This window comes from Chroicocephalus ridibundus, chromosome 6 (assembly GCF_963924245.1).
Source record: "Chroicocephalus ridibundus chromosome 6, bChrRid1.1, whole genome shotgun sequence".
NCBI classification, from domain to species: Eukaryota; Metazoa; Chordata; class Aves; order Charadriiformes; family Laridae; genus Chroicocephalus; species Chroicocephalus ridibundus.
The window spans coordinates 37,991,970-38,014,919 of record NC_086289.1 but is presented as its reverse complement, the minus strand read 5'-3'; the positions used below and the strand labels follow the sequence as shown (position 1 = coordinate 38,014,919).

The window sequence follows — 22,950 nt, the reverse complement described above, 5'->3', positions numbered from 1 at the left end:
GCTTTAGCAAAACCATTTTGTAGAATAGGTGTGAGCAAGTGTAAATCTGCAGCAGGGCCAGGCTGCTCTCTCCACAGATTATAACAACTGTGGCCCCTACCCTGATGCCCACAGACATGAGGAGTGTGAAGAAAGAGACCACCCACGCCTGCTCTGTCAGCTATAGTCCATATGGAAGAAACTCATCTGCCACGCAGCCTGCTGGACCAACCCTGCTTTCAATTTCTCCGCCAAATCAAGCCTCAAAGACAACGATGTGATCCCACTTTCCCCAAACACTAGCACCCCTTACTCCCTCCATACCACCTCTTCCTATCCATCAGTGAGGCTCTGCAGCTCCCCAGCTGCCCCCCCTTCCCAGCCCCTTGCATTGCCCCACAGACCACCTTCTTCCTAAGACCTTGCAGCCCAGCTGCTCTCCTCCCAGCACCACACACACAACCACAGCTGTCCTCACCTCAGAGGTTCACAAATCCCTGAAGCCCATGTTCCCTGCTCTGCTCTCACTTGCAGCCCTCCACCTCCCTCCTGGTCATGTTAGTCTCTGCCAGTGCAGTCACAAAACGCCAGCCCCCTGAATACCACCTTGCCTTGCTGCCTAGAACCCCTGAGGCTGTGCTGTGATCTCCAATTCTTTGTCTCTCCTCAAACCTCAGGCCCTGGACAATGCCCCACAAGGGTAGTAAGTATGGTGAAGCTTAGTGCATAGCCCTAGGCCAGCCAGCAAAACTTTTCTTGGAGAAAAGAGGCATTCAACAGAGAGGGTGAGAGGAAATCTCTAATGACAGACTGCACAGCCATTCCTGAATACCAATGAGGCTGAACTGTGATCTTGCAAAGACACTCTGCTACTGACAGTGAAGTTGCTGCCTTCAGCAGCTGGACCATGCAGAAAGCAAATCTACCCTCTGTACATAAGGAGCTCCAGGGGCACCAGAGTGTATTTGCTCATGGGATGTCATACCTCACCTTGCAGGGAGATATCTGAAACCATTTACAGAATCAAAGACCTGTTCTAGGCAGCCAGGGGGAAAAACTCCTCTCAGAATACTCTTCCTTTTTTTACACTGCTTTCTAAGAGAATGGATTGAGATGTGAGCAACAAAACAAAGGGAAAAGAAAGCATCAGTTAACTGACACAAGTTATTTCCACCCTTACCAAGACATGTCTGTCCATCAGGTCCTAGTGTTGTCCCTGGGGAACACGTGCAGTCACCAGTGTCCAGGCAGGAGTCCTGGCAATCCACCACATCACAGATGTCATAAAAATCTAGGGCACGACAAGAATGTTGTCAGCACAAACCACTAAGCATGCACCAAAAATACTGTATTTGTCCCGACAGCTTCATGCCCTATGTCTAGTCCATCAGTTACAGACCTAGACCACTTTAGGAAAGCTGAACCACTGAAGCTGATGAGAAATAATCTAGTTTAATTACTGTAAGTCAGAGATGTAAATTTTGGCTTTGGTAGCAGACCAAGACAAACCACAGGGCCCACAGAGAGCATTAAATCACTGCGGCCAGGTCAGTTATGGATTTCCACTAGCTGAACAAAGGCTAGAATTCAAGGAGGTGAAACAGTCTAATCAATCTCTTATAGACAGGCCACCACCCGCACTGCATCACCTGACACGCTTCTGGGTGAGAAAGCTAGAAGCCAGTCACCACCTCTCTCAGCTACATGGACGCTCACTACCCCTCCTGCATCACGGGGACAAAGGGGTTTCAGAAAAATGATCTCAACAATTACTTACGCCCACAGTACGCATGGAAACAAACGCTAGGCTTGGTTAGGTGATACACATAGTACCCGCCCGGACACGCCTTGACGTCAATCGTGGTATTCCAAAGGCAGCAGTTGCCATTGAAGCTGGCACAGGCCTGGCGTGGGACGATGCCATCCGACTCTCGTGGGTGGCTGCCATTCAGCCAAATGGGAGCATGGGTGCCACAGTGGTTCTCCGGGATGCAGAAGGTCGGCATAGCATCGCCAGCCATGCCAGTGAAGCGATACCATTCCCCATCGATTTGACTGTCGCATGTTGGCTGGCCATGGGAACCATTTATCTGATGATCTGTGTTCCTCCAGGGCTCATTCAGGCTGATGTAGGCAGAGCAGGGGTCCAGGGCTGAGACATGCAGCAAGACACAACAGAGAACATCTGGTAGATATCAAATCAAGTTGTTGACTGATAATTGCAAGGAATGCAAAATAATTTCTTTTTCTATTCCTGACTTAACAGAACCATTGTGATAGACAGAGATCTCCGGGGAAAAACAACGATACCAGCTAACTAATTGCTTTATGGAAAATTCTGACAGCTCAACTTAAATGTGTTGGAAGAAAAAGTAAATTAACAGAGCTCTTACAACATCATGCAACAGTCTGACATGCAATTTAGCTGCTGTAGAGTACGACAGGGGAAAAAAGTAATATAAATAAAATTGAAGTCCAGGGAGTGATTTTGCCCTAGGAAATATGTCCTGGGACAACTGGATCAAACCTAGGACATCCACCCTTTGATGACATGCTAACTGAGTACCTGCAAGTTCATCCTGAATTCACTGGTAACCCTCCCACACGTCTTGGGGAAGCGGAACAGAGTTCAAACAAGTTATGCAGCCTCTGTAAAAATCCATCCATAGCCCACCTCAGCTCTCAAAGTTGAGTCACCATAACCGCAAGCCAGAGATCACTTTGCAAAGCATCAGTTAAAACATGAACTGCAAGATACACAACAGGAATATTACCTTTAAGGTGTACAGAAAGAAAATATTCCATTTCAATTATTAGACCTCTATGTAATTGTATTTATATATACACTCTAAGCATAATTTATCAGTTCCTACTCACTTCAGGGTACAATTTTAAACAGCTAAATACAAGAACTGCTATCCCAGGTCATAATAAAGTTGATCTATAGCCCAGCAGGCTGTCTCTACCAGAGTGTATGCTTCGAGAAGTGAGGTAGGAGAAAGAGACGCTGCTCCATTTTCCTGGAGTTTTGTTCTCCACTGGCTCTCCTATAGCTATGTACGTTTATGCCAAGGTGAGCTGAAAGAGCTGTAACTCAAATTTGTGCACTCTGTAAAATTCTGCAGTGGGGCAAGAGAGAGAGGCGGCAGCCCTCTGTATTTACAGATCCACTTAGATGTGCCCTGGTCTCCTTTAGAGACTGTCCCCCATTTCCCTCTCTGCCAAATGCTAACCACCTCCACGATTCACAGTATCTATTGTGGTTTTAGGAGATGTTGCTGCCTCCCTGCACCTGAAACAGCTTCCCAAAATCTTTTTATTATCTTAAAATCTAGAGAACATAAAGGTCTGAATCAGGATGTTCCGGGGAGCAAAATGTTCAATTCTTTACGCAGTCATGTTCCTTGCAAGCCCACAAACCCTCCTGATCTCCACAGGAGATCAGATGTTTGTGAGTGAAGTGAGTGTTTATGAGGACAAGATATAAACACAAGGACCTCCTGGTATGTGCATGTCTGTTCGTGCAGGGCTTGAAGAGCGTGTCCCTTTTCAGAGGCCTTTCTGAACCTTCTGCAAACAATTAAACATAAGAATACCATAGGGAGACAAAAAATGAAGAACTGAAGTGTTCATTACATTTTCAGTCTTCTAATTAACCCAGATTTGGCAGCTTCCTCACTAAAAGTCCAGAGGTTTCATTTCCACTTACATCTAATACGCGATTAAGCACCACTTACCCATGACTAGCTATTCCCTATTAAGCAAAATGAATGCTAATACTGTCTTGAGTAAGAAGAATTGATTACCATTTGCTAGAATTAGGCTAATAAAACCAATCACTCTGATTAAATGCATCTCAGACTGGCATACCCTGTACTTTCCACATCACACTTCTTTTCAAGTTTTAAAATTGCGCTGTTTGTTTTATTTAAACAATAGGATGATGCAATTTGGGTGGGGGGAGACGTTATATTGCTTCTATTAGAATGTTCCAGATGCAGACAAACCTTTTCGGTTCATTATTTTGATTTGCTTCACTGACTTTGAAGTGAGAACTACAAGTGCTTCAGAGAATGGACTTCAAGCCACCCTTATTTAGCTGCAACCTCTGTAAATATCTGTCTCACTGACATGCTATCTTGTACCTTCTCGCAAATACAACAACTCTCTTGACAAACGCCCTTACGCTTTCCTCAGCCATAGACACATTTTGTTTGGCCTCGAATCCAGCTTAAAAGGCAGGGGCAGCTGCTGTAGTCATAAGAGTGCTGCAGAGCTGCTAGCTGGCACAGGGAGTGTGGGTCTGGGTTACGAAGGGAATCTCTAGTGCCATAATTCAGGAGACAGACAGAGGAGCAGATTCACTCCCCACCACAACCAGCCCTTAGTTCCCCTGAGCAACAGAAGGGGAACCACAGCAGGAAATCTCCGAGATTCACCAGACAATCCCACATAAGCTCTTGATTTCACCTGCCTCTCCTTGTCCACCCTTGCCCACAGACAGCAGCAGCACTGTTAAATCCCATCCTCCAAAAGCTTAGAGGACTTCTTGCGACAGGGAAAGATGGGTCCTGCCTTTCTTTGCGCGAAGCTGAACAGAGCTTCCTCTGTGCATCCCTCAGTGTAACTCACTTGGTTTCCACAAGATGATTTGGTATGGCCTTAGGGTGAGTCACTGACTAAGATAAAAAGGTTTTTGTGTTGTTAAAAGCCAAATGAGGAGAAGCGAGGAATGCCCTGTCAGCTTCCCAGCTGGGGAGCACCAAAAATACACACACTCTCATTAGCTTTCATACAGTATAATTAACTTTATGAAATATTCTTTGTAGATAGACTCTGAAAACACTCATCTAGGGAGATCACATTGTCTCCTAAACATTCAGAAGATAATTTAAAGATAAAATTTACTGAGATGAACATGCAGCAGCTCAGAGGGAGTTGGAAGAAGGGGAGCAGGGGAACAGGGTATCACACCCTCCCATCTTCCATTTCTCCGAGAGCTTCAGGCAGAAGTGAAGAGGAGGCAGACAAGCAGAAAAAGCAGACAGTGCTCTTTTGAACACTGCAGAGCCTCACGGACACCCTCGGACTGCCAGGGCTGCCCCAAGCCAACCTCGCTGCAGACACCAAGCAGTCCTTGGCAGCACAGTTTACTGAAAACTAACTTGAGTTTTTAAGGAAAAAAACTCCACAAAAATATATAAGCAGCTAATCAACCTCTCATCTCTTCTTCCCAAACAATGAAAGCATGGGGGTTTTGCACAAGACGTATAACTGTCTCCAACTCCCTCTATTTTTCATTTTTCTTGGCTCAATTTTTCCTCCCCAACACTTCTTGCATGGCCTAAGCAATTCAGCCTGACAAACATTAGCTATGAAGTAAAGCTTTTCCATTGGTAATCTTGATGATATCATTAGTTGTCTAGCTGACATGCTAGCATATATATTGGATGACAAATCAGGCTCTAGCAAGCATTCGGAAACCCACCATTCTGCAAAGAGATTAATCCTGTGTGTATTGTGTAACTGGAGGTCTCTGCTGTGGCACGACTAAGCAATGAAATAAGCAGCACTGCATTATGACACTAAATTAAATTAAGATTTGTCAAAGAAGCAGGTGAAGAAGTAGCATGATATCTACTCAGAGTCTCCCCTCCAAAGGGAGAGGAAAATCCCACAGCGCCTTGGCAGTAGAGATTCTCTGGGTATGGGAGGCTTCAAGCTCTGTGACAGAAAGATCTTTCCAATTGGAAAGAATTTCACACCACCTTCAAAGAAAAAGGATATTTCTTATGTCTTTCAGTCTTTCACTTAAGAACACCAAGGCTCAGCACGAACCTTAAAGGTGGCAAACAGGAATAAGCTTGAAGGCAATGCCTCTTTACTCACCCATGGAAGACACTGGCTGCAACTGGATGATGAAGCAGATACAGAATAACAAGTACTGGGACATTCCACTCGGCCAAAGAACAGTTACCACTGAAGTAAAAGAGGCTTGAAAGCCCTTGCACACGCTGTGGCTCTTGCAGTCTTCCTCTCGGTGGAGCTTCTGACCCCAAGCTTTCTGAAGAGCAAGTGCGATAGCTCTCCTGGAAGTTTATCAGAGGAAGAAGCTGAAGGGATGTGGGGTACAGCTCCAGCCTTGACCTCCACAGAGCAGTTCTGCCCCTTATTGACAACAGAGATGTACTTACTGATCAATCTTGTTTTTTGGACTCAACCCGCTATTGTTTTCTAGCCTGACCACCCCACAGTGACACCTCCTCTATCTTATCTGGAGAAGAATTCTAACCAGAGACACCCGGACATCCCGAAGGGATGGAAAAGAAGAACAGATGGGTGCTTGTTGTTATCTCTGCTCCTTCCACAAGTCATACGACTTCATGGCTCCCTACAGGCAGAAAACACCAGCAAGAGAGGCTTAACTGCAGGAAATAGTGGCCAAAGGAGGAGAACTGATCCTTCCGAGCAGAGATTGCAGATGAGTGTGTGGAGCAGAGCTACAATGGGAACATCAGTCAAAGTGAAAGACTGATGTCCCACAGGGAAATAAGCTGTTCCTATGCTTCACAAAGACCCTTTCCACTCCTGGTCACACAACCTGACTGTTGCAGCGAGATTATCAAACAAGGCAAATAAAGACATTTTTCTGCAGCAGTCTTATGATCTCTGTCTTTAAAACAAACCAAACAAACCAACCAACAAAAACCAACAGATAAACCCAAAACCAAACCAACAATCAAGAAACCCAACAACACTGAATTAACTTCCATGCAAAACTGAGTAATTAAGAACCTCTGCCTTACCAGTTCAAACCAAACTAGGTTGAAATGCAGGTCATAACCACAAGCTCTGGCTATAGATAAGACCTAGCACACTGAAATCTGTTTTCCACTAAAGCAAACCAATCACCACGATTGGCAGTAAGAGATACCAAGGACAGCATGAACAAATAGAAAGGGATCTTCTCTCTCATCCCACTAGCTGTAGATCTTATTATAGAGAATAGACTTAAAACTCTGTTTTTAGCATATACATACATATACACATCTACAGGTCCTTCCCCGCTTATGAACAATGGTCATACTCCAGGAAATCGTCTGGATTTCTGGCAGGCAGAAAGCTCTCCATCAGCAAAGAATACAGTAATTGCACAATCACACAAATGTAGGCATTTCCCCATTTCCTTTGCACCCTGTGTTTCTGCAGGAGGCTGGCCTAAGGGATAACATCAAGGTTGATGCAGTAGCTTCAAATCCCAGTAGGAAAAAATTAGCTGCGTTATTTTCATATTGAGTTTGCCTGAGACAAGGAGTTGGGTATTTGCCTGCTTTGTAGAGATTGTACGTTATAGAAAGTTCTCAATGGCCTCTCTCTGTCTGTGTGTTCCCTTGGCAGTGATGTACAATATGACGCTCTACTCCACCCCAGCAGAGGAGTCATTTTCAGTGGTGAATGACTCTAGGGAACATCAAAAGAAGCTTTAAAAATGACTATCGTTACTCCCACCACAAAAAAATTAAAAAAATCTTTGTGGCTATATTGTGCTGACAGCTATACAGTACCAGAAAAGTTTTTTCAACAACAGGAAAAGAGAACAAATTCACTACGCAAAGCTAGCAAGGCAGATAACCCTCAAAAGGTGGTTATGTGACTTCCCAGAAGAGAAACTAAAATTGAACAGAGAATAATACACCAAGCCGCAGGAAGTTATATTGTGCCATTTTCATTGAGAGGTTGATTCATACATACAGTCCTTGGTAAATAAAACTGACAAGTCTGAATTGAATTTTCTATTTGTGTTAAAGGTGTGTATGTTTCTCTGAACCATTTCATTACAAGCTACTTTCATTTTTGTAGGTGGTATATTAGGTCTGACTCTAGCAATGTTTTGACAGTTATATGTAAGTGACTGACAACTGACAATTAACAGAAGGAAATAAACTGCATCATAGCATATCAAGTTCTCCAAAAGGGATTAAAGCAGGAGATGCCCCAGCATTCCCAGAGATAATGCTATGCTAAAACCACTGTAACTATCAATTCCAAGAAACAGTCTAAAGGTGGACAAGATTCAGTGTGCTGCCTCTAAACATTTCTGGGATCCACAGGAAAGACAAAGCCTGTCTCAGTCTTCCGGAAGAAGCACCAGCAGTGGCAACTCTTCTATCAGCACTTACTCTTTGCTTTGCAAGTTATTTCAGGTGACATACATGGCTCCAGTTCCCCCACAAACAATAGTAGCTTATATTAGAGTAGGCCACTGCAAATCTATGCCTCAGGGAGCTACAGAAATTATTCCTTAGAGGGGAAGGGAGGAAAAAAAACCCATAAAACAAAAAACAGACCCTCTGGAGAGAGGATACAACTCTAACAGAGTACTCTAGATGCTGTAGGGCCTGCACTCTCTAGACAGATCTGGTAAATCTGTTGTTCCTGACCTCTACTTCCCTAATCCAAAGATCAGTGAGCCTGACTTCCCCAGCAGAATCAGAATCAAGTCAGTATTTCTTAAAAGTATTCATCAGCACAGCTTTAAAGATAGGAAGAGGGAAGACAATATTAAAATAGAGGGCTAGGATTTTATTTTGGTAACCCAAGAGATAGGATCTTCTAAATTTGCTGCAGTCTAAGCCCAGGTATGTCTGTTCTTAATGTAAGCAAGAAAGCTTATTTTGCAGTTGGCAACTGCACTTCTTGCTCATTCCAGAGATTTGGACGGGTTTACCATCCTTACACAAGGAACTCAAATTCTTCAAAGCATTAGCTAGGCTGGAAAGCATCAGGCTCTTTGTAATGGACTAATGAATAAAGATTCTTTGGTGTTTGCTGAAGCTGGCCTTGTCTTTGTCAGAGCCACTGCTCAAGACACACCACCGTTTGATGAAAGCAAGGTGTGTGAAGAACAGCTCTTGGTGCAGGAGTAACTCCTGCAGCCTGCTTGGAAGGAGTGGGCGGAAGAGCTAATCAGCATTTCCTGCTGCTGAGAGAGAGGAGAACCCGACACGCACGACAGGATCCCTGTCTGCGATTGATTTGAGGATGTATGTTCACAATAAGCCTTGACAGGCTGCTAAGATGGATTGCACGGATGTCAAGGACTTAGAGATAGGCCTTGTTTCTGTAAACAACTTGTCCCAGGACACGGTGCCAATGGGAAGGGCTGTTGAGATCAGGGAGTGAACACGAGTTTGAAGTATGAGCAAACTCAACACAAGAACAAGTAAAACACCAAGAACCCATTAAAATCAGACAAGTACATAACTCCTAGTGAAGAGTAGTAGTTATTTCCTTTCCCTTAGTGGAGCCCTGTGATGCAGAACTTGGTATTTTGAGAGTGTTTTTCCACAGGTCCTACAGAACCCAGTGTATTTTCCATGATCCTCAATTTCTAGATGGAGAAATTAGGGCATAGACAGCACACCCACAATTGCAAAACTAGTCAGGGGCAGAAACAGGACTAGGACTCATCTTTTACAAGTTCACAGAGCCACGATGAGACACCTTAACACCAGCTTCTCCTATACTTCAGGGCTTAGATACACTGCAAGTTTAATTTTTATTCCTGTATTTTACTTTTCACTCCCTTAATGTCAGTATAGGAATAAAACTGATTTTTTTTTTAAAGGGAGTAATTGGAATCTCTTGGGATAGGCAGAAAAATACTTAAGATATAAAAATCTCCTTCCTATGTGAAAATAAAGTCATACAACGTGGCAGAGAAGAAAGCAGCGAGGAGCATTCACAACTCCACACAAAAACCACAAATGAGATCAAAGAAATTGTTCAGAAAGACAGGACAACTTGGCCAGCTTCACTTGATTGACATAGTGCCAGGGTCTGACAGCCAACAGCAGCTTCAGACCATCATGCAAACCCTCTTAGAGTCAACATGGAGTTGTAAGAACTTGCAGCAAGGTGATCATCATCACTGTCTGCCAGGTCGGAAGAGTTACAGGGGAAAAGAAAAAGGATTTTTTCTTTGCTCTTCAGGAAAAAGGAGCCATGAGCACCACCCCTGGAGAGGCTTGCAAGGTAGAGCCTCACAGGCATGTCAAAAAGGAAACCTAATACATTTCTCCAGACAATTTTGAATTTGACATGTATTTATTTGAAAGTTCCTTCCTAGAAAAAGCAGGGAACAGAGGCTAACCAAATGAATAACAAAATTAGTAGAAAAAGCAACATCTGAACACTGCAATACACGCTGCTGTTTATCCTTCATAGGTTCTTAAGAATGCAGTGTTACATTAAGATTCAGGCAGCACCGCTTGCTCTACAGTGCTGCCAGTGGGACAGGACCCTGTTACCTGCCTGGCCCTGAGGCATGAAATAGCTACTGCAAGAGGGTTTGTTGGTGTTGATATACAACAGTGTATATCCGGAGAGCAAACATCATCAATATTAGCAGAGACACTGAGGTTTGAGTCTGAGGCTTGTGGCATGTGATCAACCCCCAGCAGAGACCACGTGTGCACTGGTGGTGCAGAGAGGAGTGAGACAGCAGTCTTCCAGAGGTACAGACTAGTAAGACCCACTGGACAGCCCATATTTAAGGGTAAAATTGTAGACTCTTATTTTACTCCTTTTCCCACGTCATCCCTAGAACAACATTAAAGCATGTGCAAGAACAATTTTGTCACACCATTTTCTTGCTTTCAAAATGGGGACAATGGTCCTTGGTGTCAAAGTCTTCAGTTCTTCTGGAAACCAAAATGGATGAGTTCTTATGCAACTGTTCCAAGCAATTTGTCTAGGGAGGGCAGCAGCTCAGCTGTACGCAGCAGCAGACTGAGGGCTGCTTGGAAGAAGAGGGTTTGTCAGTAGGTCGCAACAACTACCAGCTTCCAGCCCCTCCTCTCTGACTTCAAGAAAAACACAGGAGAGAGCTGGCTGTTTTAAGAACTGGCCAATCATGGATTTTTATTTTTTTTTAAACAGTTGATGGACATGATAAAAATCTTCTGTCACTAAATGTCTCAAGCTAACATCCCATAAAGTTAGGACAAAGTACAGTCTGATGATTCCCAAAATTAATGAGCAAATGATACGTCACCATGACAAATCAGACCACAGCCATTCAAGGGCCCAGAAAGACAGTAACAGAAGCTTAAAACCAGTTTTCCTCTGAAACAGCACTTCAATGCAATACAGAAATACACGGACACCACTCAGTACATTTTAGGTTGCTGGGCGTTACACGCTCATATATATTCTTATCCTGCAACGTGCCACATGTCTCCAGGTTTTGTCAGCCACCACGTAGAGCTACTGTGCCAGTCAAACAAAGGCAGATCTTTGTTAGACCAAACATCTCTACCTCTACCTCACCACCTCAACTGCTCCTGAGATCCCTGTGTTACGCAGCTAGGCATGGCACCAAGATCTCCATCCGAGCTTCTTCAGGAAAGCTATTATCTGCATTCATCATGGCCTCGGTGATGTAAGGTCAAGAAGAAACAACCTAAACAAAAAGAAATGGAGGAAACTCAGGAGACAGCTGCCACACATACAATGTTCTCTTCTCATATGGGGAAAATAACATTATTCAAGAGCACTGATTCAAAAATTGAATAGTTATTTATTGTTCCAGAAGTACATTGCTCTTTTATACATATTTCATAAATGATACAGGATTTTACACATGTTCAGATTTTTTTTTTTGTTTTCTTTTGTTGTTTTTTTTTTTTTAAAGAAGGACTTTTCTCCATGCTCCCTCCCTCATCCCAAACACACACCAAGGATTCAGCTACAGGATCGTGTTCATTTTTTTCCCCTTTAAAACTCACCACACAAACAGGATAAAACAGATAAAAAAATAATCACACAATGTAATTAAATTGAAAGACAGAGGAAAAGGGGAAGGGGGAAAAAACAACCTAGAAACATGCACCCATTCGGTCCAACATGCCATTGAGTGAGAAGAGGCAGCAATCCCAGCTGTGTTTCCACATCTGCAAGGCACCTGGCGTCTAGTTAATACTGATTTGTTTTTTCCTTTCCTATTTTTTTTTAAACATGGTTCTCCAAAAACCGCAGAAGCCTCTTTCCATGACACAGTGAGGAGTAGTAGTGAAACATCAAAAAAGCAGCCAGCCTTTCTGTATATAAAGCTTAGTGCCCTTCTCCCACCTTCATCCTGTCTCCACAGTATTTATCAGCAGGATGCTAAAACAGACTGACCCGCTTTGAATGAAGAGATGTTTATCTGCTTAGAAATCAGCCAGCCTTGGCTAGAAGAGAGGGCAACGGGTTGACTTTCCTTCCTCTGTTTCTTTTAGCTAAGAACAAGAGATGTCATTAGCCACTCCTAAGAAATTCTGACCTGTGGGTGCAAAGTTCATTTAAAGCTACTTAAGTAGGGGAAAGTGCTAGAGAACTGAAGTAGTTCTGTGTCTTGCACTGTAGAAGCCCCGGGCTTTCAAGAAGCCTTCTGGGCAAGGAAAATGCTTTGACCATATATGAGACCTTTTATCCCGTTACACAAGCAGTCAAATATCAAGTTTAATTATTCCATGTTCCAAAACTGTTCATTTAAGCAGGAGTCACAATTCTGCGAGAGTTTCATGATCTTTTAAACATTCAGAATTTCATAGTCCAGGTGGCTATCAGATTTGGGGTAGGAAGAGGGGAATCTCCCTCCCTTAAGACTGAAGATAAAAAACCTCTCATGCAACGCTGCCATTGATTTCTAGAAGGAGCTCAAGGGCAATGGGACGCAAATTTTATATAATTATTATGGAATAATCCAAAATATCAATTATCAAATGTCCAGAAGAAAACGTGTTCCTTCTCTCACTTGGCTACAACCAATCTGTGCTACAAATAAGCAAAGGAGGAAGTCAGTGGAGCACATGGGGTGGGCTGGGAAGGGGAAGCTCACGGTTTTCCAGTAGAAAGCAGTCTTGTAGTAACTTTATAAAAGAGACCAGGTCTGATCAGAAGTGTGCGTGTTAATGGCGGTGGAGTGCAAGTTCTGATCACCAGCCATAGCTCCAGGTGGCTTGGATTCTTTGTTCTTTTTTTTTTTTTTCTCCTTTTTTTTGAGAGAGAAAGAGAGATCTGAATCAGGTAAAGGAAAATTTAAAAAGCTAAGCAGGCTGCTGGTGTCTTTTCAAGAGGCAGACCCTGCAAAGCTGGAAGAAGACACCCCTACACCCCAGCATTACATTCTTTTCATGAACCCCCCAATCCTGTACTTGTACACAATTGCCATTCAGTCGGTTTTTTAAATGTGACTATTTGCCAAGCCCTTTTGAGAACTAACATTCCACAATGTCCCATCTTCGGACTTAAGAGATTCCCCCCCTACAGTCTTTCGTCTTGATTAAAGGTAAAAAACCCTCCACCCCCACACCACCTCCCAGCTTCCACCTGCAATGCTTTAATTAAAAAGGCAAGAGCTATGAACAGGTTTTTTGCTGGGGTTCAAAACTTCTTTGCTGATCAGTCCTTTTCATCAATTTGCTGGATGGGCAGGTGAACCTGCAGCGGGTCTCGAAGCCTCTTAAGGTCCAATTCTGCCTAAAAGTAAAAGACACATTATAAAGAACAAGCTCTCAAAACACCTTCATCCAATCCCCTTTGCTGAATGGAAAGGTTTTCCATATTTCCTTGGTGTTCCTGTTCAGAAGGGAAGTGTTCAAAAAGTAAAGCAAAGTCACAGGCTTACAGTTGGGAAAACCATTCTCAGCACTTACTGAAAGACATTTGCTCTGTACTTCTCTAAACATGTCTACATGCAGACACTTAAAAGGAATATGGCAGGGAAGATCTGATTCCCATAAAGTCACTGGAACCTTTTTTTTTTTTTTAAAAAAAGCAAAACAAAACACAGAACACCAAACAACCAATTAATGGTTGATTCTAGAAGAAAAGCTCCATGAAAACACAGCTACCCAAGGGTATCTCATTCAACACAGCATGAGAAACCCCAGACATCTTTCTGGGTTTTCTCACGATACCAAGAGAGCCTAGCCCTGACCTCCCTCTACTCCTTGCGTAGCTCCTTCTCCAAGGCAGGGGGAGAACACATCTTGCCCTGGATATCCTACACTGTCATTTCCAGAGCCTAGAAATAAACAGAGAATGATATGGAGCAGTGAAAAAGAACGTGGTAGCTCTGCTTTTTCTGCTTATGCTATCCCTCTGCAGAAAGGCTCTCAGAAACACAAGGGAAGATCTCTGACTCCTTTGTTGAACAAATCCCACAATGGGGACAGTCTGCCAAAAGTGTCCGTCTCCAGGACATGAGAAATCTGCCCCCATTGCCTCTAACAATACAACTAAATTTTTTTTATGTTATTTTCCAGGACTGCAACCCAGTGCACTGAAGTGCTATGTCAGGAAGACATGAACTGAATGGATGCAAGTCTTCATTCCTCACTAAATCCATCTGGTGTGTAGGAGCTGAGAAGAAAGGAAATCTTGAAATAGGCTCCTCTGAGGCATAAAGTGCCTGAAGCAACTCAAGATTTGCCAGCAGTTTCTAAATGGCCCTTACAGATAGATAGAGGCAACAGTTTCATGTTGATTTACACATCCAGCAGTTCTTTTCCTGGGCATATCAAAGCCAATTCAGTGATTGCACTGGGGCTGTGACAAGAAAATGGGCTCAAAACTTATAATACATCCATTCTTGTTTGAGGTGCATCTATTAATAGCAGGTACGAACTTGCAAGCAGTAATTTCTTTGTCTTATTTCTGGAAAAATTCTTGTTACCTGAGCAATTGCATCCTTGAGTTGATTGTATTTCTCTAGATCAAATCGTGTCTTTTTGGCTCCTTTATGGAAAAATAATAAGTACTGTCTGTCTCTGGCATCTGGATAAACATATTCCTAAAAAGAAAAAAGGAGAAAAGAATAAAGCCACAACAGGATGCAACGCAGGATACCGTTAGCACAGTATGTATCAGGTGTGTTTTGCGAGGATGACTAGTTCCTGTCAGCAAAGGCACAAGACCAGACAGCACTGTCTAAGCTCACCCAGTGTGATGGGGTGACCCCAGCTAAGCCCCCACCCAGTCACTCACTCCCCCACAGCTGGACAGGGGAAGAGAATCAAAGGGGCAAAAACCAAGAAAAACTTAAGAGTTGAGATAAAGACAGCTTAATAAGTGAAGAAAAACCAAAACCCCATAGGAGTGATGCAAAAGCAACCACTCACCACCTCCCACCAGCAGACCAGTGTCCAGCCAGTCTCCGAGAAACAGCTACTTTGGAGAAACTCTCCCCCAGTTTATTGCTGAACAAGACATTATATGGTATGGAATATCTCTTTGGTCAGTTCAGGTCAGCTGTCCTGGCTGTGTCCCCTTGCAACACCTCACCCACCCTCAGCCTGTTCCTGGGGGAGCAGGGGAAGCAACATGAAACAGACAAGGTCTTGATGCTGTGCAAGCACTGTTCAGCCACAGCAAAAATACTGTCGTGTTATCACAACTGTTTTGGTCACAAATCCAAAACAAGCACCATACCAGCTGCTACGAAGAACATTAACTCCATCCCAGCCAGACCCAGTATGGTCAGGCATTTGCTTCTCTACTAGTATGTTACACTCCAGCAGTGAGTTACCATCACCCTCCCTCCCGTCCTGAATGCGTGAATCCTTCCACACAGAGAGAACAAAAACTAACACATTTCGGAGTTCGAATACTGACAACTTTGTGGGAAGAAAGGGAGAAAAAGCTAAAAATACCAGAATAAGCCTTTGTAAGATGGCCCTTACTCTCTTTTTCTTAAGGTCATAAACATGCAGTAGCTAATTAAAGCAACAATAGTTGCTTGTGAGCTCATTTCTTAACCAAGCCATGCAAGCGAGAACAAGAACCCAATACCACAGCTTTTGCCAGGGATACTCTAGTGCAAAAAGTCAGAGCTTTTTAGAGAAAGCAGATAACTCAGAGCAGCAGAGCTGTTCACACCAAATCCCACACAGCCTCTACAAAACACAGGTCTGCCTCTGCCGAAGTTAACTCTTCCTTGCACTGGAACATCACACAGCCCCTGTGTCTGGTATGCATCCATTGATCACAGCTGTCAGGTGGAGAAAAGCTGCATTCAGAGTCAAGCCATCCCTGAAACGCTGAGGCTTTAAGGTCTAGTAGAAGAGGTACTAGTTGATACAGATGACGATTAAAACATCAAATCTGAGTTCAAACATGGCAGAAGTTCCACCTGCACTTGGCAAGAACTATTGCAGCACATTTGTCCCCAGCCCCTGAAATGATGCAGCTGAAAGACACCTGGGACACCACACTGGAATACCTGCAGCATCTCTTCTGATGGTCTTCTGACAGCAGAGACCTTTTGAGCCCTCCCTCCCTCAGCATTTAGGTGGGATTATGAAGTTTAAATGTGAGTGATGAGACAAACCGTGTACTAGAAATTCATGCAGAGTCTGTCACAACTACAAAGATCCAGAGAAGGATCTTTCATCTGGATGGATGGGATGCCAGATCCATGGAACACCTACACAAAAGCATTTCCAACGTGATCCATGAACCTTTGTCTCTTTAAAAAAGCCAGTGTCTCATGTCAGAGATGTGTTCTTCCTTGGAACTCAGAAAGGTACCTCATGCACCCATAGTCTGTTTGGGATGATAAATCACAGCACTTGGAGGCCTCCAGTGCAAGTCAATGTGTGTGAGGCTGCGTGTGTGTAGAAACTATTACTTGTCAGTAGATGAACCTGTATAGCTAAAGCAGTCAATCACAGAACATATATAAGCATTTATGGTAGGACAACCAAGAAAACAGCAATGACCACCACCAGCAGACCCCCACAACCATATACAACCTTCCTGGACAGAACAAATTAAATCAAGTGGCATTAGGTTCTGACAGGATAAGGAAGGGGCAAAGCGATTTCTAACAGGCACAATTTTCCTAATTTTCTAGAGAGTAGAGCTCAAAGTAAGTCTTCTACTGAAGTGTCAATGTCAGCACAACAAGTCCTACCTGGCGAGTCATTACGAAATAAGCGTACATTGCCATGGCACTACCATAGGTGATGAAATAGGTGACTGGTTCCATAATGTCCCAAGAATACTCCCACCAGGTGAGGCGGGCCAGAATCCCAAACTGAGTGGCCATGTAGGCCAGGCCTCCCCACAACACCAACGTTGTCCTCTTCTCTGCTTTCCTGCTGAGCTCCATCCTTACCTGCAGGAGACACAAGTACACGCCTTACATTCTCAAAAATATTACATTAATTAAGAGATATGTGAAAATAACACCTTGTATTTATATTAAATCCTAAGTTGTTTGAGACACACGATTTGAGTCTCAGTTATACAGACAAATCCAGACTCCTTTTCTATCAGTATCTTCCCATCATCCATATTTTACTCTGAGCATGCTCTGGATACCTTGCAAGGCTGCTTATTTCTCTATGTTCAGAGATGTTCTGTTGCATTAGCCCCAGTCTTTATTTACTACCAAGTTCGTTTCCAATTATATAAAGCAAAGAAACAAAATACTTCCATAGGAAACAGAAACAGATATGGTTTGGATACACTTACTGCATCTTTTCTGCTTCAGTGATCTTTAAGCATGCCAGGGACCTAATTAAAACCTTGAAATAAATTAAGGCTGCATTTGGAGGATAAGTAAAATACAATGAGAAACTTCTCACTTTTTCTAGTGGTGCTAGTTGCTCCTTCAATTCCTCTAGTCTCCCTATCAGCTCCTTCTCTTTGTTCAGCTGGTGCTCCTCAATGCACAAGGCGGTATACAACTGCTGAACCAATGTCTTGACATCATTCAGCGTCGTTGCATTTTCATGGCTTAAGAGCTCTAGGAAAAAAAGAGACTGCTTTATATGCATTTATCCACAGAACTTCTCATATAATCTTCAGAAAATGCTATTAGTCTACACAGGAAACACATGAAACTATCTTTGCAACAAAGAAGCCTCTGGAAGATTCCAGCACTCTAAAACCATACAAATTTCTTACAAAGAAAACCAGGCTTTATTACTGGATATTCCTAAAATTTGATAAGAACAAGGAAAAGAGATACATGCTATTAGTTTGCTAGATTATCAACAGCTACTTCTGATCCATATTTACATACAAGACTTAGCAAAGACAAATGAACAACTAAATGAGTATGATGCATCACAGCAGCTGTCAAGAAACAGCCAGAATTCAGACCATCAGCAACCACGGTTATTGATGATGGCAGCCGAAGATCTTGGGTTAGTGACCCTAGAACATGCAGTCTTATGATAATTGTTTTGAGTACCGATGCCAGGAATTGTTTCTCAGCACTCTGTGGGGATCCCCATGCTGTGATGCCTACAGGACAATGAAATTCTTCCTCACAGTATTTAAAAAAAGACAGTAACAGGGCCACTAATTGAAACTGCTTTTATCCCTGCATTTCAACACAAAAAGGATTCCTAAAGGACATCAACTTGTAAAGCAGTTGTGACTAGTGGTATATTACACATTCCATATGGAAAAAAACCCACAAGTTTCAAATTAAAGCAAAAAGAACTTGACATTAGCCAAATAATCTAAAAAAAAAAAAATAAATTATTTTTTTTGGTAGCATCCTTGGGCTTGTTCCTTCTGTTACCTTAAAATATGATTTTTATCAACACAGAAAACAGAACTGACATGGCAGAGCTGCAACAACCCATCTAGACTTTGTCTGCAACTCTCAAACGAACAACAAGTGAAAGAGTTTAGATTCATAAAAAGCTATGGACAGCTTAAATTTTAACACTGTCAGCTCAGGGGAACGAAGTGACTCAGTTCTCTATGCCGAGGCACACGAAGCACACCATATTCCCTGCCCCAGCTAAAGGGCTGCTGTTCCCCCTCTGAAAAAAAAAAAAGAAAATAAAAAAAAAGAGTATTCCTATGAAATGACCATCAAAAAGTACTTAGTATTTAAGATTACAGTGTTCTGGCACTTCCATTTCAAAATACACGAGGTGATTTTGTAAAAATGGAAAAGCAAGTGCTGAAAAGTCTAACAGAACTAATCTCAGTGCCTATTTAGGGGCACATTCCTTTTAATACAAGCTAACTATAGAAATCTCCTTGGCAAATGAATCAGAGGCAGCATTTCATGTAACCTAGGTGATCCCAGAGCTCACCTACCAGCGCACAATGGGTATATCACACAAGTGAGCTAACCAAAAACACACAGACTCACAGACACAGACTTTGCTCTCCCAAACACTATGTTCGTGGGATGTATGGATTGCCTTATCATGGGACAGCAATTTCTCCAGTGCAGAAAGAGACAGCAGCTTTGCATTCTCATTTAGTGGTATTACAAATTACAGACTAGACCAGCTAGGCTTGATACCATCACTTGCTCTCAGGGGCTAACAGTTGGAAGAGATACCTTGTTAAAATACCCAATCCACTTCTCTGGTTTACAATATCTTATAAGTGTGTGAAAACACCACATTCGGGACACAGAGCAGTAAGGTAAGAGACAGCAGAGAGTAACTTTTTGTGTGTGTGAGAAATCCAGTGATTTAGATATCCAGTCTTAATGGAGAGTTTTCTGTCAAGGTGCCGTTAAGGAGATTGGAAAAAAAAAAAACACATCGCTAGTGGAGGTCTCCACAGATAGGGGAGAAACATCATCTCACCCAGTGCTGAATTCCCAATTCCAGAGACTCCTGCACGCTAAGGACAAGTGGCTGCACAAAGTTCCTCCAGTCAGAAATTCCTTTTTTCACTTGGTATTTTTATATTGTGAACAATAAAATGCTAGAATACATTTTTATTATTTTCCTTGCAAAAATGTCCTCAGAAGCTAACTACATCTACAGAGGAAGATGGCACGTATCAGCAGATCTTCCTAGAAGTCAGCCGCCCAGGGCAGTCTCAGACCCAAAAGATATGGTCGGTCTGATTTTTGATAGATCAGCTTCCTTTAGCATGTTGCCTTATTAAGGCAAAAGGAACATTAACAGCTCTCTCACAGCTTTTGCCTTATGAATTATTTTATTCATTATCTACTGCTTGAAGAGAGGCATAAGAGAGGAAGGCCCAAACACTAGAGAAAACATCCAGGTAAATAGGGGAAGGCATTTCCACCATCTAACCTCAACTGGACATGCAAGTCAAGTTAAAGATCCTTACTAATTTATTTTCTTGTCTACAGGGCTAAAAATTCCTTTTAGAAAAATACTGCTTGCAAACTTTGTGTTATTGCCCGCAACAATACCAGAACAACAAATATCCCCCACTGTCTGTGAGTCAAGCAACAAGCAGGGAAACATTTCCAAAACGGATCCTTTCGTTTAAGTCCTCAGAGGTAAGTACAGGCATGCAAGAAGCTGGTGCTTTATGAAGCCTATAAAGTTGCCTAGGAGAAAGAGTAGATGATAGATGAAAATACCAAATTCCTGCCTTTGCCAGTAACTCTGGAGTGTCTCAAAAGCTTCTTGCAAGTTTTCACATCCAAAGCCCATTACTCTAAAAAGATTTTTTTAATCGATTCAAAATAGGTTGGTTTCCCTTCCTATTTAATTCTTAGTAATGTAACCTTGTACGGTCTCATTTATTTCACTGTTTGTTAGCTAATAAGGTTTCAAGGTTTATTTGCAATATTAAAAGTACCACACTTAAAAGGAAACAATGTTAACTGTCAGGTAAGGGAACGACTTATTCTTCCAAATCAGTTAACATAAGTTTCAATCTAATTCCCATTTTACATTGTAATCCTTCAGAATGAGTTAAATTAAATTATTTTTCAGTAATTAGAAAAAAAAAGAAAAATGTATAAATTAAAAGAAGTTACATTTCTTTCTTTATTCCTCTTATGGGGGCTACTGGCTTTGAGCAGAATGAATATTTGCTTTTCATTACAGACTGCTACGATTACTTGGATATCACTAAATTAGACTCCAAGGGCAGGATTTGAAACTGCAAGGTTTCCTTCAGAAATACACTTCATGTTCTTAATGTTAATAAAGCATGCTACGATTAAACAGGAAACTGAATACTGAAATTTATTTCTGATGTTTACCAGAACCAGGCTGGTTTACCTCTCTTTGGTGGTCTAACATGATATGTGACATCATTAATGATCAGTTTGAAGTCATCCAGCAGAAGCAAATCTATGCCTGTGGAGGAGGCGACACGTGTGCCATCTGTAAGGCAAACACAGGTGACTCATTAAACAGTGAAAACAAAGTACCTAAACACACTGTGGCTAAGCAAGTCGTAATGCCATCCCAAATCCTGTTGTTGGACTTACGCATTTTCCCACAGACAATACTCTTCGTCAAGACAGATATATAGATTTTGGGGGACCTTAACATGGCAAATACTAGCTGAGCTATGTATGCAGCTGCTCTTCTAAATTTGTGATATTTTGGGCCATCTTATAAAAAGCAGTTCATGTCATCCCACACAGTTTGAATATTTTACTATGTTTTGCAATACAATCCACTTAAGTGACCTTTATCTCTCCCCAGTAGCATTAGAAGTGATTATTTCAATCTCTGGTATCGGACAGCTTTGACTTTACTAACCTAGCAAACACCTCCCTCTCAGGCCAAGACTTTTAAGGAAATATCTGCTTTGATAGCATTTTCAGAAGATATCCTCACATCGTTTCAGAGCTGTAGTGCCTAGCAGACACGTAGCAATTGAGCAAAACATAGCAAAACACGACATTAAGTCAAATATGACTGAATTTTCATAGCTAAGCAAGATACTGTTTCCATCGTACCGCCTTTACACCCAATTACTTACAAATCAATTAGAATATTTACATAGGTTGCATAGCTTGGATCTTTCGTACTAAATAGTAGGAAACTCACCAAAAACATAGATGTTAGTCCTAATGGAGGTAAGCTAAGCATTAGGAATGTTTTTCTCCTCCTCCACTCTACAGTCAGATTTCCTTGGCAGACCTGACTGCAAAGGGACAGCTAACAATATTCTTACTCTAGGAATGGCATTTCTACCTTCTACTCTTTCAGGAACATTAAGGAACTCACACCATAACAAGCTTTTACTTAAAAAGCAAAAGGCTGATGAAAATAGCTGGCAAGCAAGTAAATCAATTAGTTTGTAAACAGCAGTACCTGCTGAGTAGATTGCAACCCGATCAATTCCTCGGTCCTCTGCTTGCAGCTGTTGTAAGAACACACCAACAGAGTCCGAGATCGGTTTAAGCGTGAACTGGCAACGTTCACGCCGGGATGGAAGATTCACAGAAATCACAGGTAACCCATTTTGGTAAACCACCGTCACTTCTACAAAGATGACAAAAATGCAAGTTTCTCATTAAAAATTAACAGATCTTCTCGTAATAGTTCTGTATTTGTCCCATGGAGAAAAGGCAAACAAGGTTATGAGCTGAATATGAAAGAGACTTTAAATTCTTGGTTCATCTTTTATCAAGAGATGTGTCCATCAAAGAAAAATGGAGGGATGACAGAGGTTTTCACTCCCATCGACTTGGCAGTATCTGTTAAACTTTCTGTGCTTTGTGGAAAAGTAGAATACGTTTACTCCAAGCACAATCACATTTACACTAAAGGCAACATGATATCTAAAAGCCACAATATGGCAGCACAGTATGTTTTGATTAGTTTTTGAGAATCAAAGTAATTTGGACTTCAGAAGACAAAACACTGTGCAATTTATCAGGATTTTATAGCCCATAATACAAAGGCAGACTGTGTATATTCGGAAACATCAAGGAAGGACCTACTTCAAACCTTTTTATTCTTGTTTAGTACCGGTTTCCTCCTGGTTGTTCTAAGACAACAAATATTTAAGAGAGCAGTCAGGAGTATGAGGTTGTAGGAAGAGCGCTGAGTTTAAGCTTCAAGGTCATTTCATCTAAAATTCATGGAATCAATACACTTTGTACTTCAGAAGATAGACATTACTACTTAGGTGTAGATAAAACATTTTCCATTTCTTTAGTGCTGTCAGGAGCTTTTTCAAGAAAATTCTTACAGATTTCAGTGCACCTTTCTA

The 22,950-nt window shown here is 42.2% G+C and overlaps 2 protein-coding genes across 5 annotated transcripts in view; both read right to left on the bottom strand.

The window, feature by feature from the left end:
* Positions 1 to 12,996, bottom strand: part of OIT3 (oncoprotein induced transcript 3) — a 32,019-nt gene extending 19,023 nt beyond the window's left edge. The window contains exons 1-5 of one of the 2 annotated variants that reach the window (XM_063337458.1): positions 12,863 to 12,996; positions 11,311 to 11,443; positions 5,869 to 6,068; positions 1,757 to 2,131; positions 1,160 to 1,270 (exon numbers count right to left, since the gene is read on the bottom strand). In XM_063337458.1, coding sequence (XP_063193528.1) covers positions 1,160 to 1,270; positions 1,757 to 2,131; positions 5,869 to 6,068; positions 11,311 to 11,354 — 730 coding nt within the window. In that variant the 5' untranslated portion in view covers positions 11,355 to 11,443; positions 12,863 to 12,996. Of the gene's footprint in view, positions 1 to 1,159; positions 1,271 to 1,756; positions 2,132 to 5,868; positions 6,069 to 11,310; positions 11,444 to 12,162; positions 12,261 to 12,862 lie in introns of those variants that run through there. The other variant, XM_063337459.1, reaches the window with a different exon arrangement.
* The window catches only part of MCU (mitochondrial calcium uniporter), a 98,350-nt gene continuing 86,940 nt past the window's right edge, over positions 11,541 to 22,950 (bottom strand). The window contains exons 3-9 of one of the 3 annotated variants that reach the window (XR_010071459.1): positions 22,047 to 22,217; positions 21,000 to 21,104; positions 17,616 to 17,776; positions 16,940 to 17,143; positions 14,702 to 14,818; positions 13,964 to 14,050; positions 11,541 to 13,499 (exon numbers count right to left, since the gene is read on the bottom strand). Coding sequence is in view for 2 of the 3 variants with exons in the window: in XM_063337464.1 (XP_063193534.1) it covers positions 13,383 to 13,499; positions 14,702 to 14,818; positions 16,940 to 17,143; positions 17,616 to 17,776; positions 21,000 to 21,104; positions 22,047 to 22,217 (875 nt within the window). In the remaining variant the exon portion in view is untranslated. Of the gene's footprint in view, positions 13,504 to 13,963; positions 14,051 to 14,701; positions 14,819 to 16,939; positions 17,144 to 17,615; positions 17,777 to 20,999; positions 21,105 to 22,046; positions 22,218 to 22,950 lie in introns of all 3 variants that reach the window. The other 2 variants (XM_063337465.1, XM_063337464.1) reach the window with 2 other exon arrangements.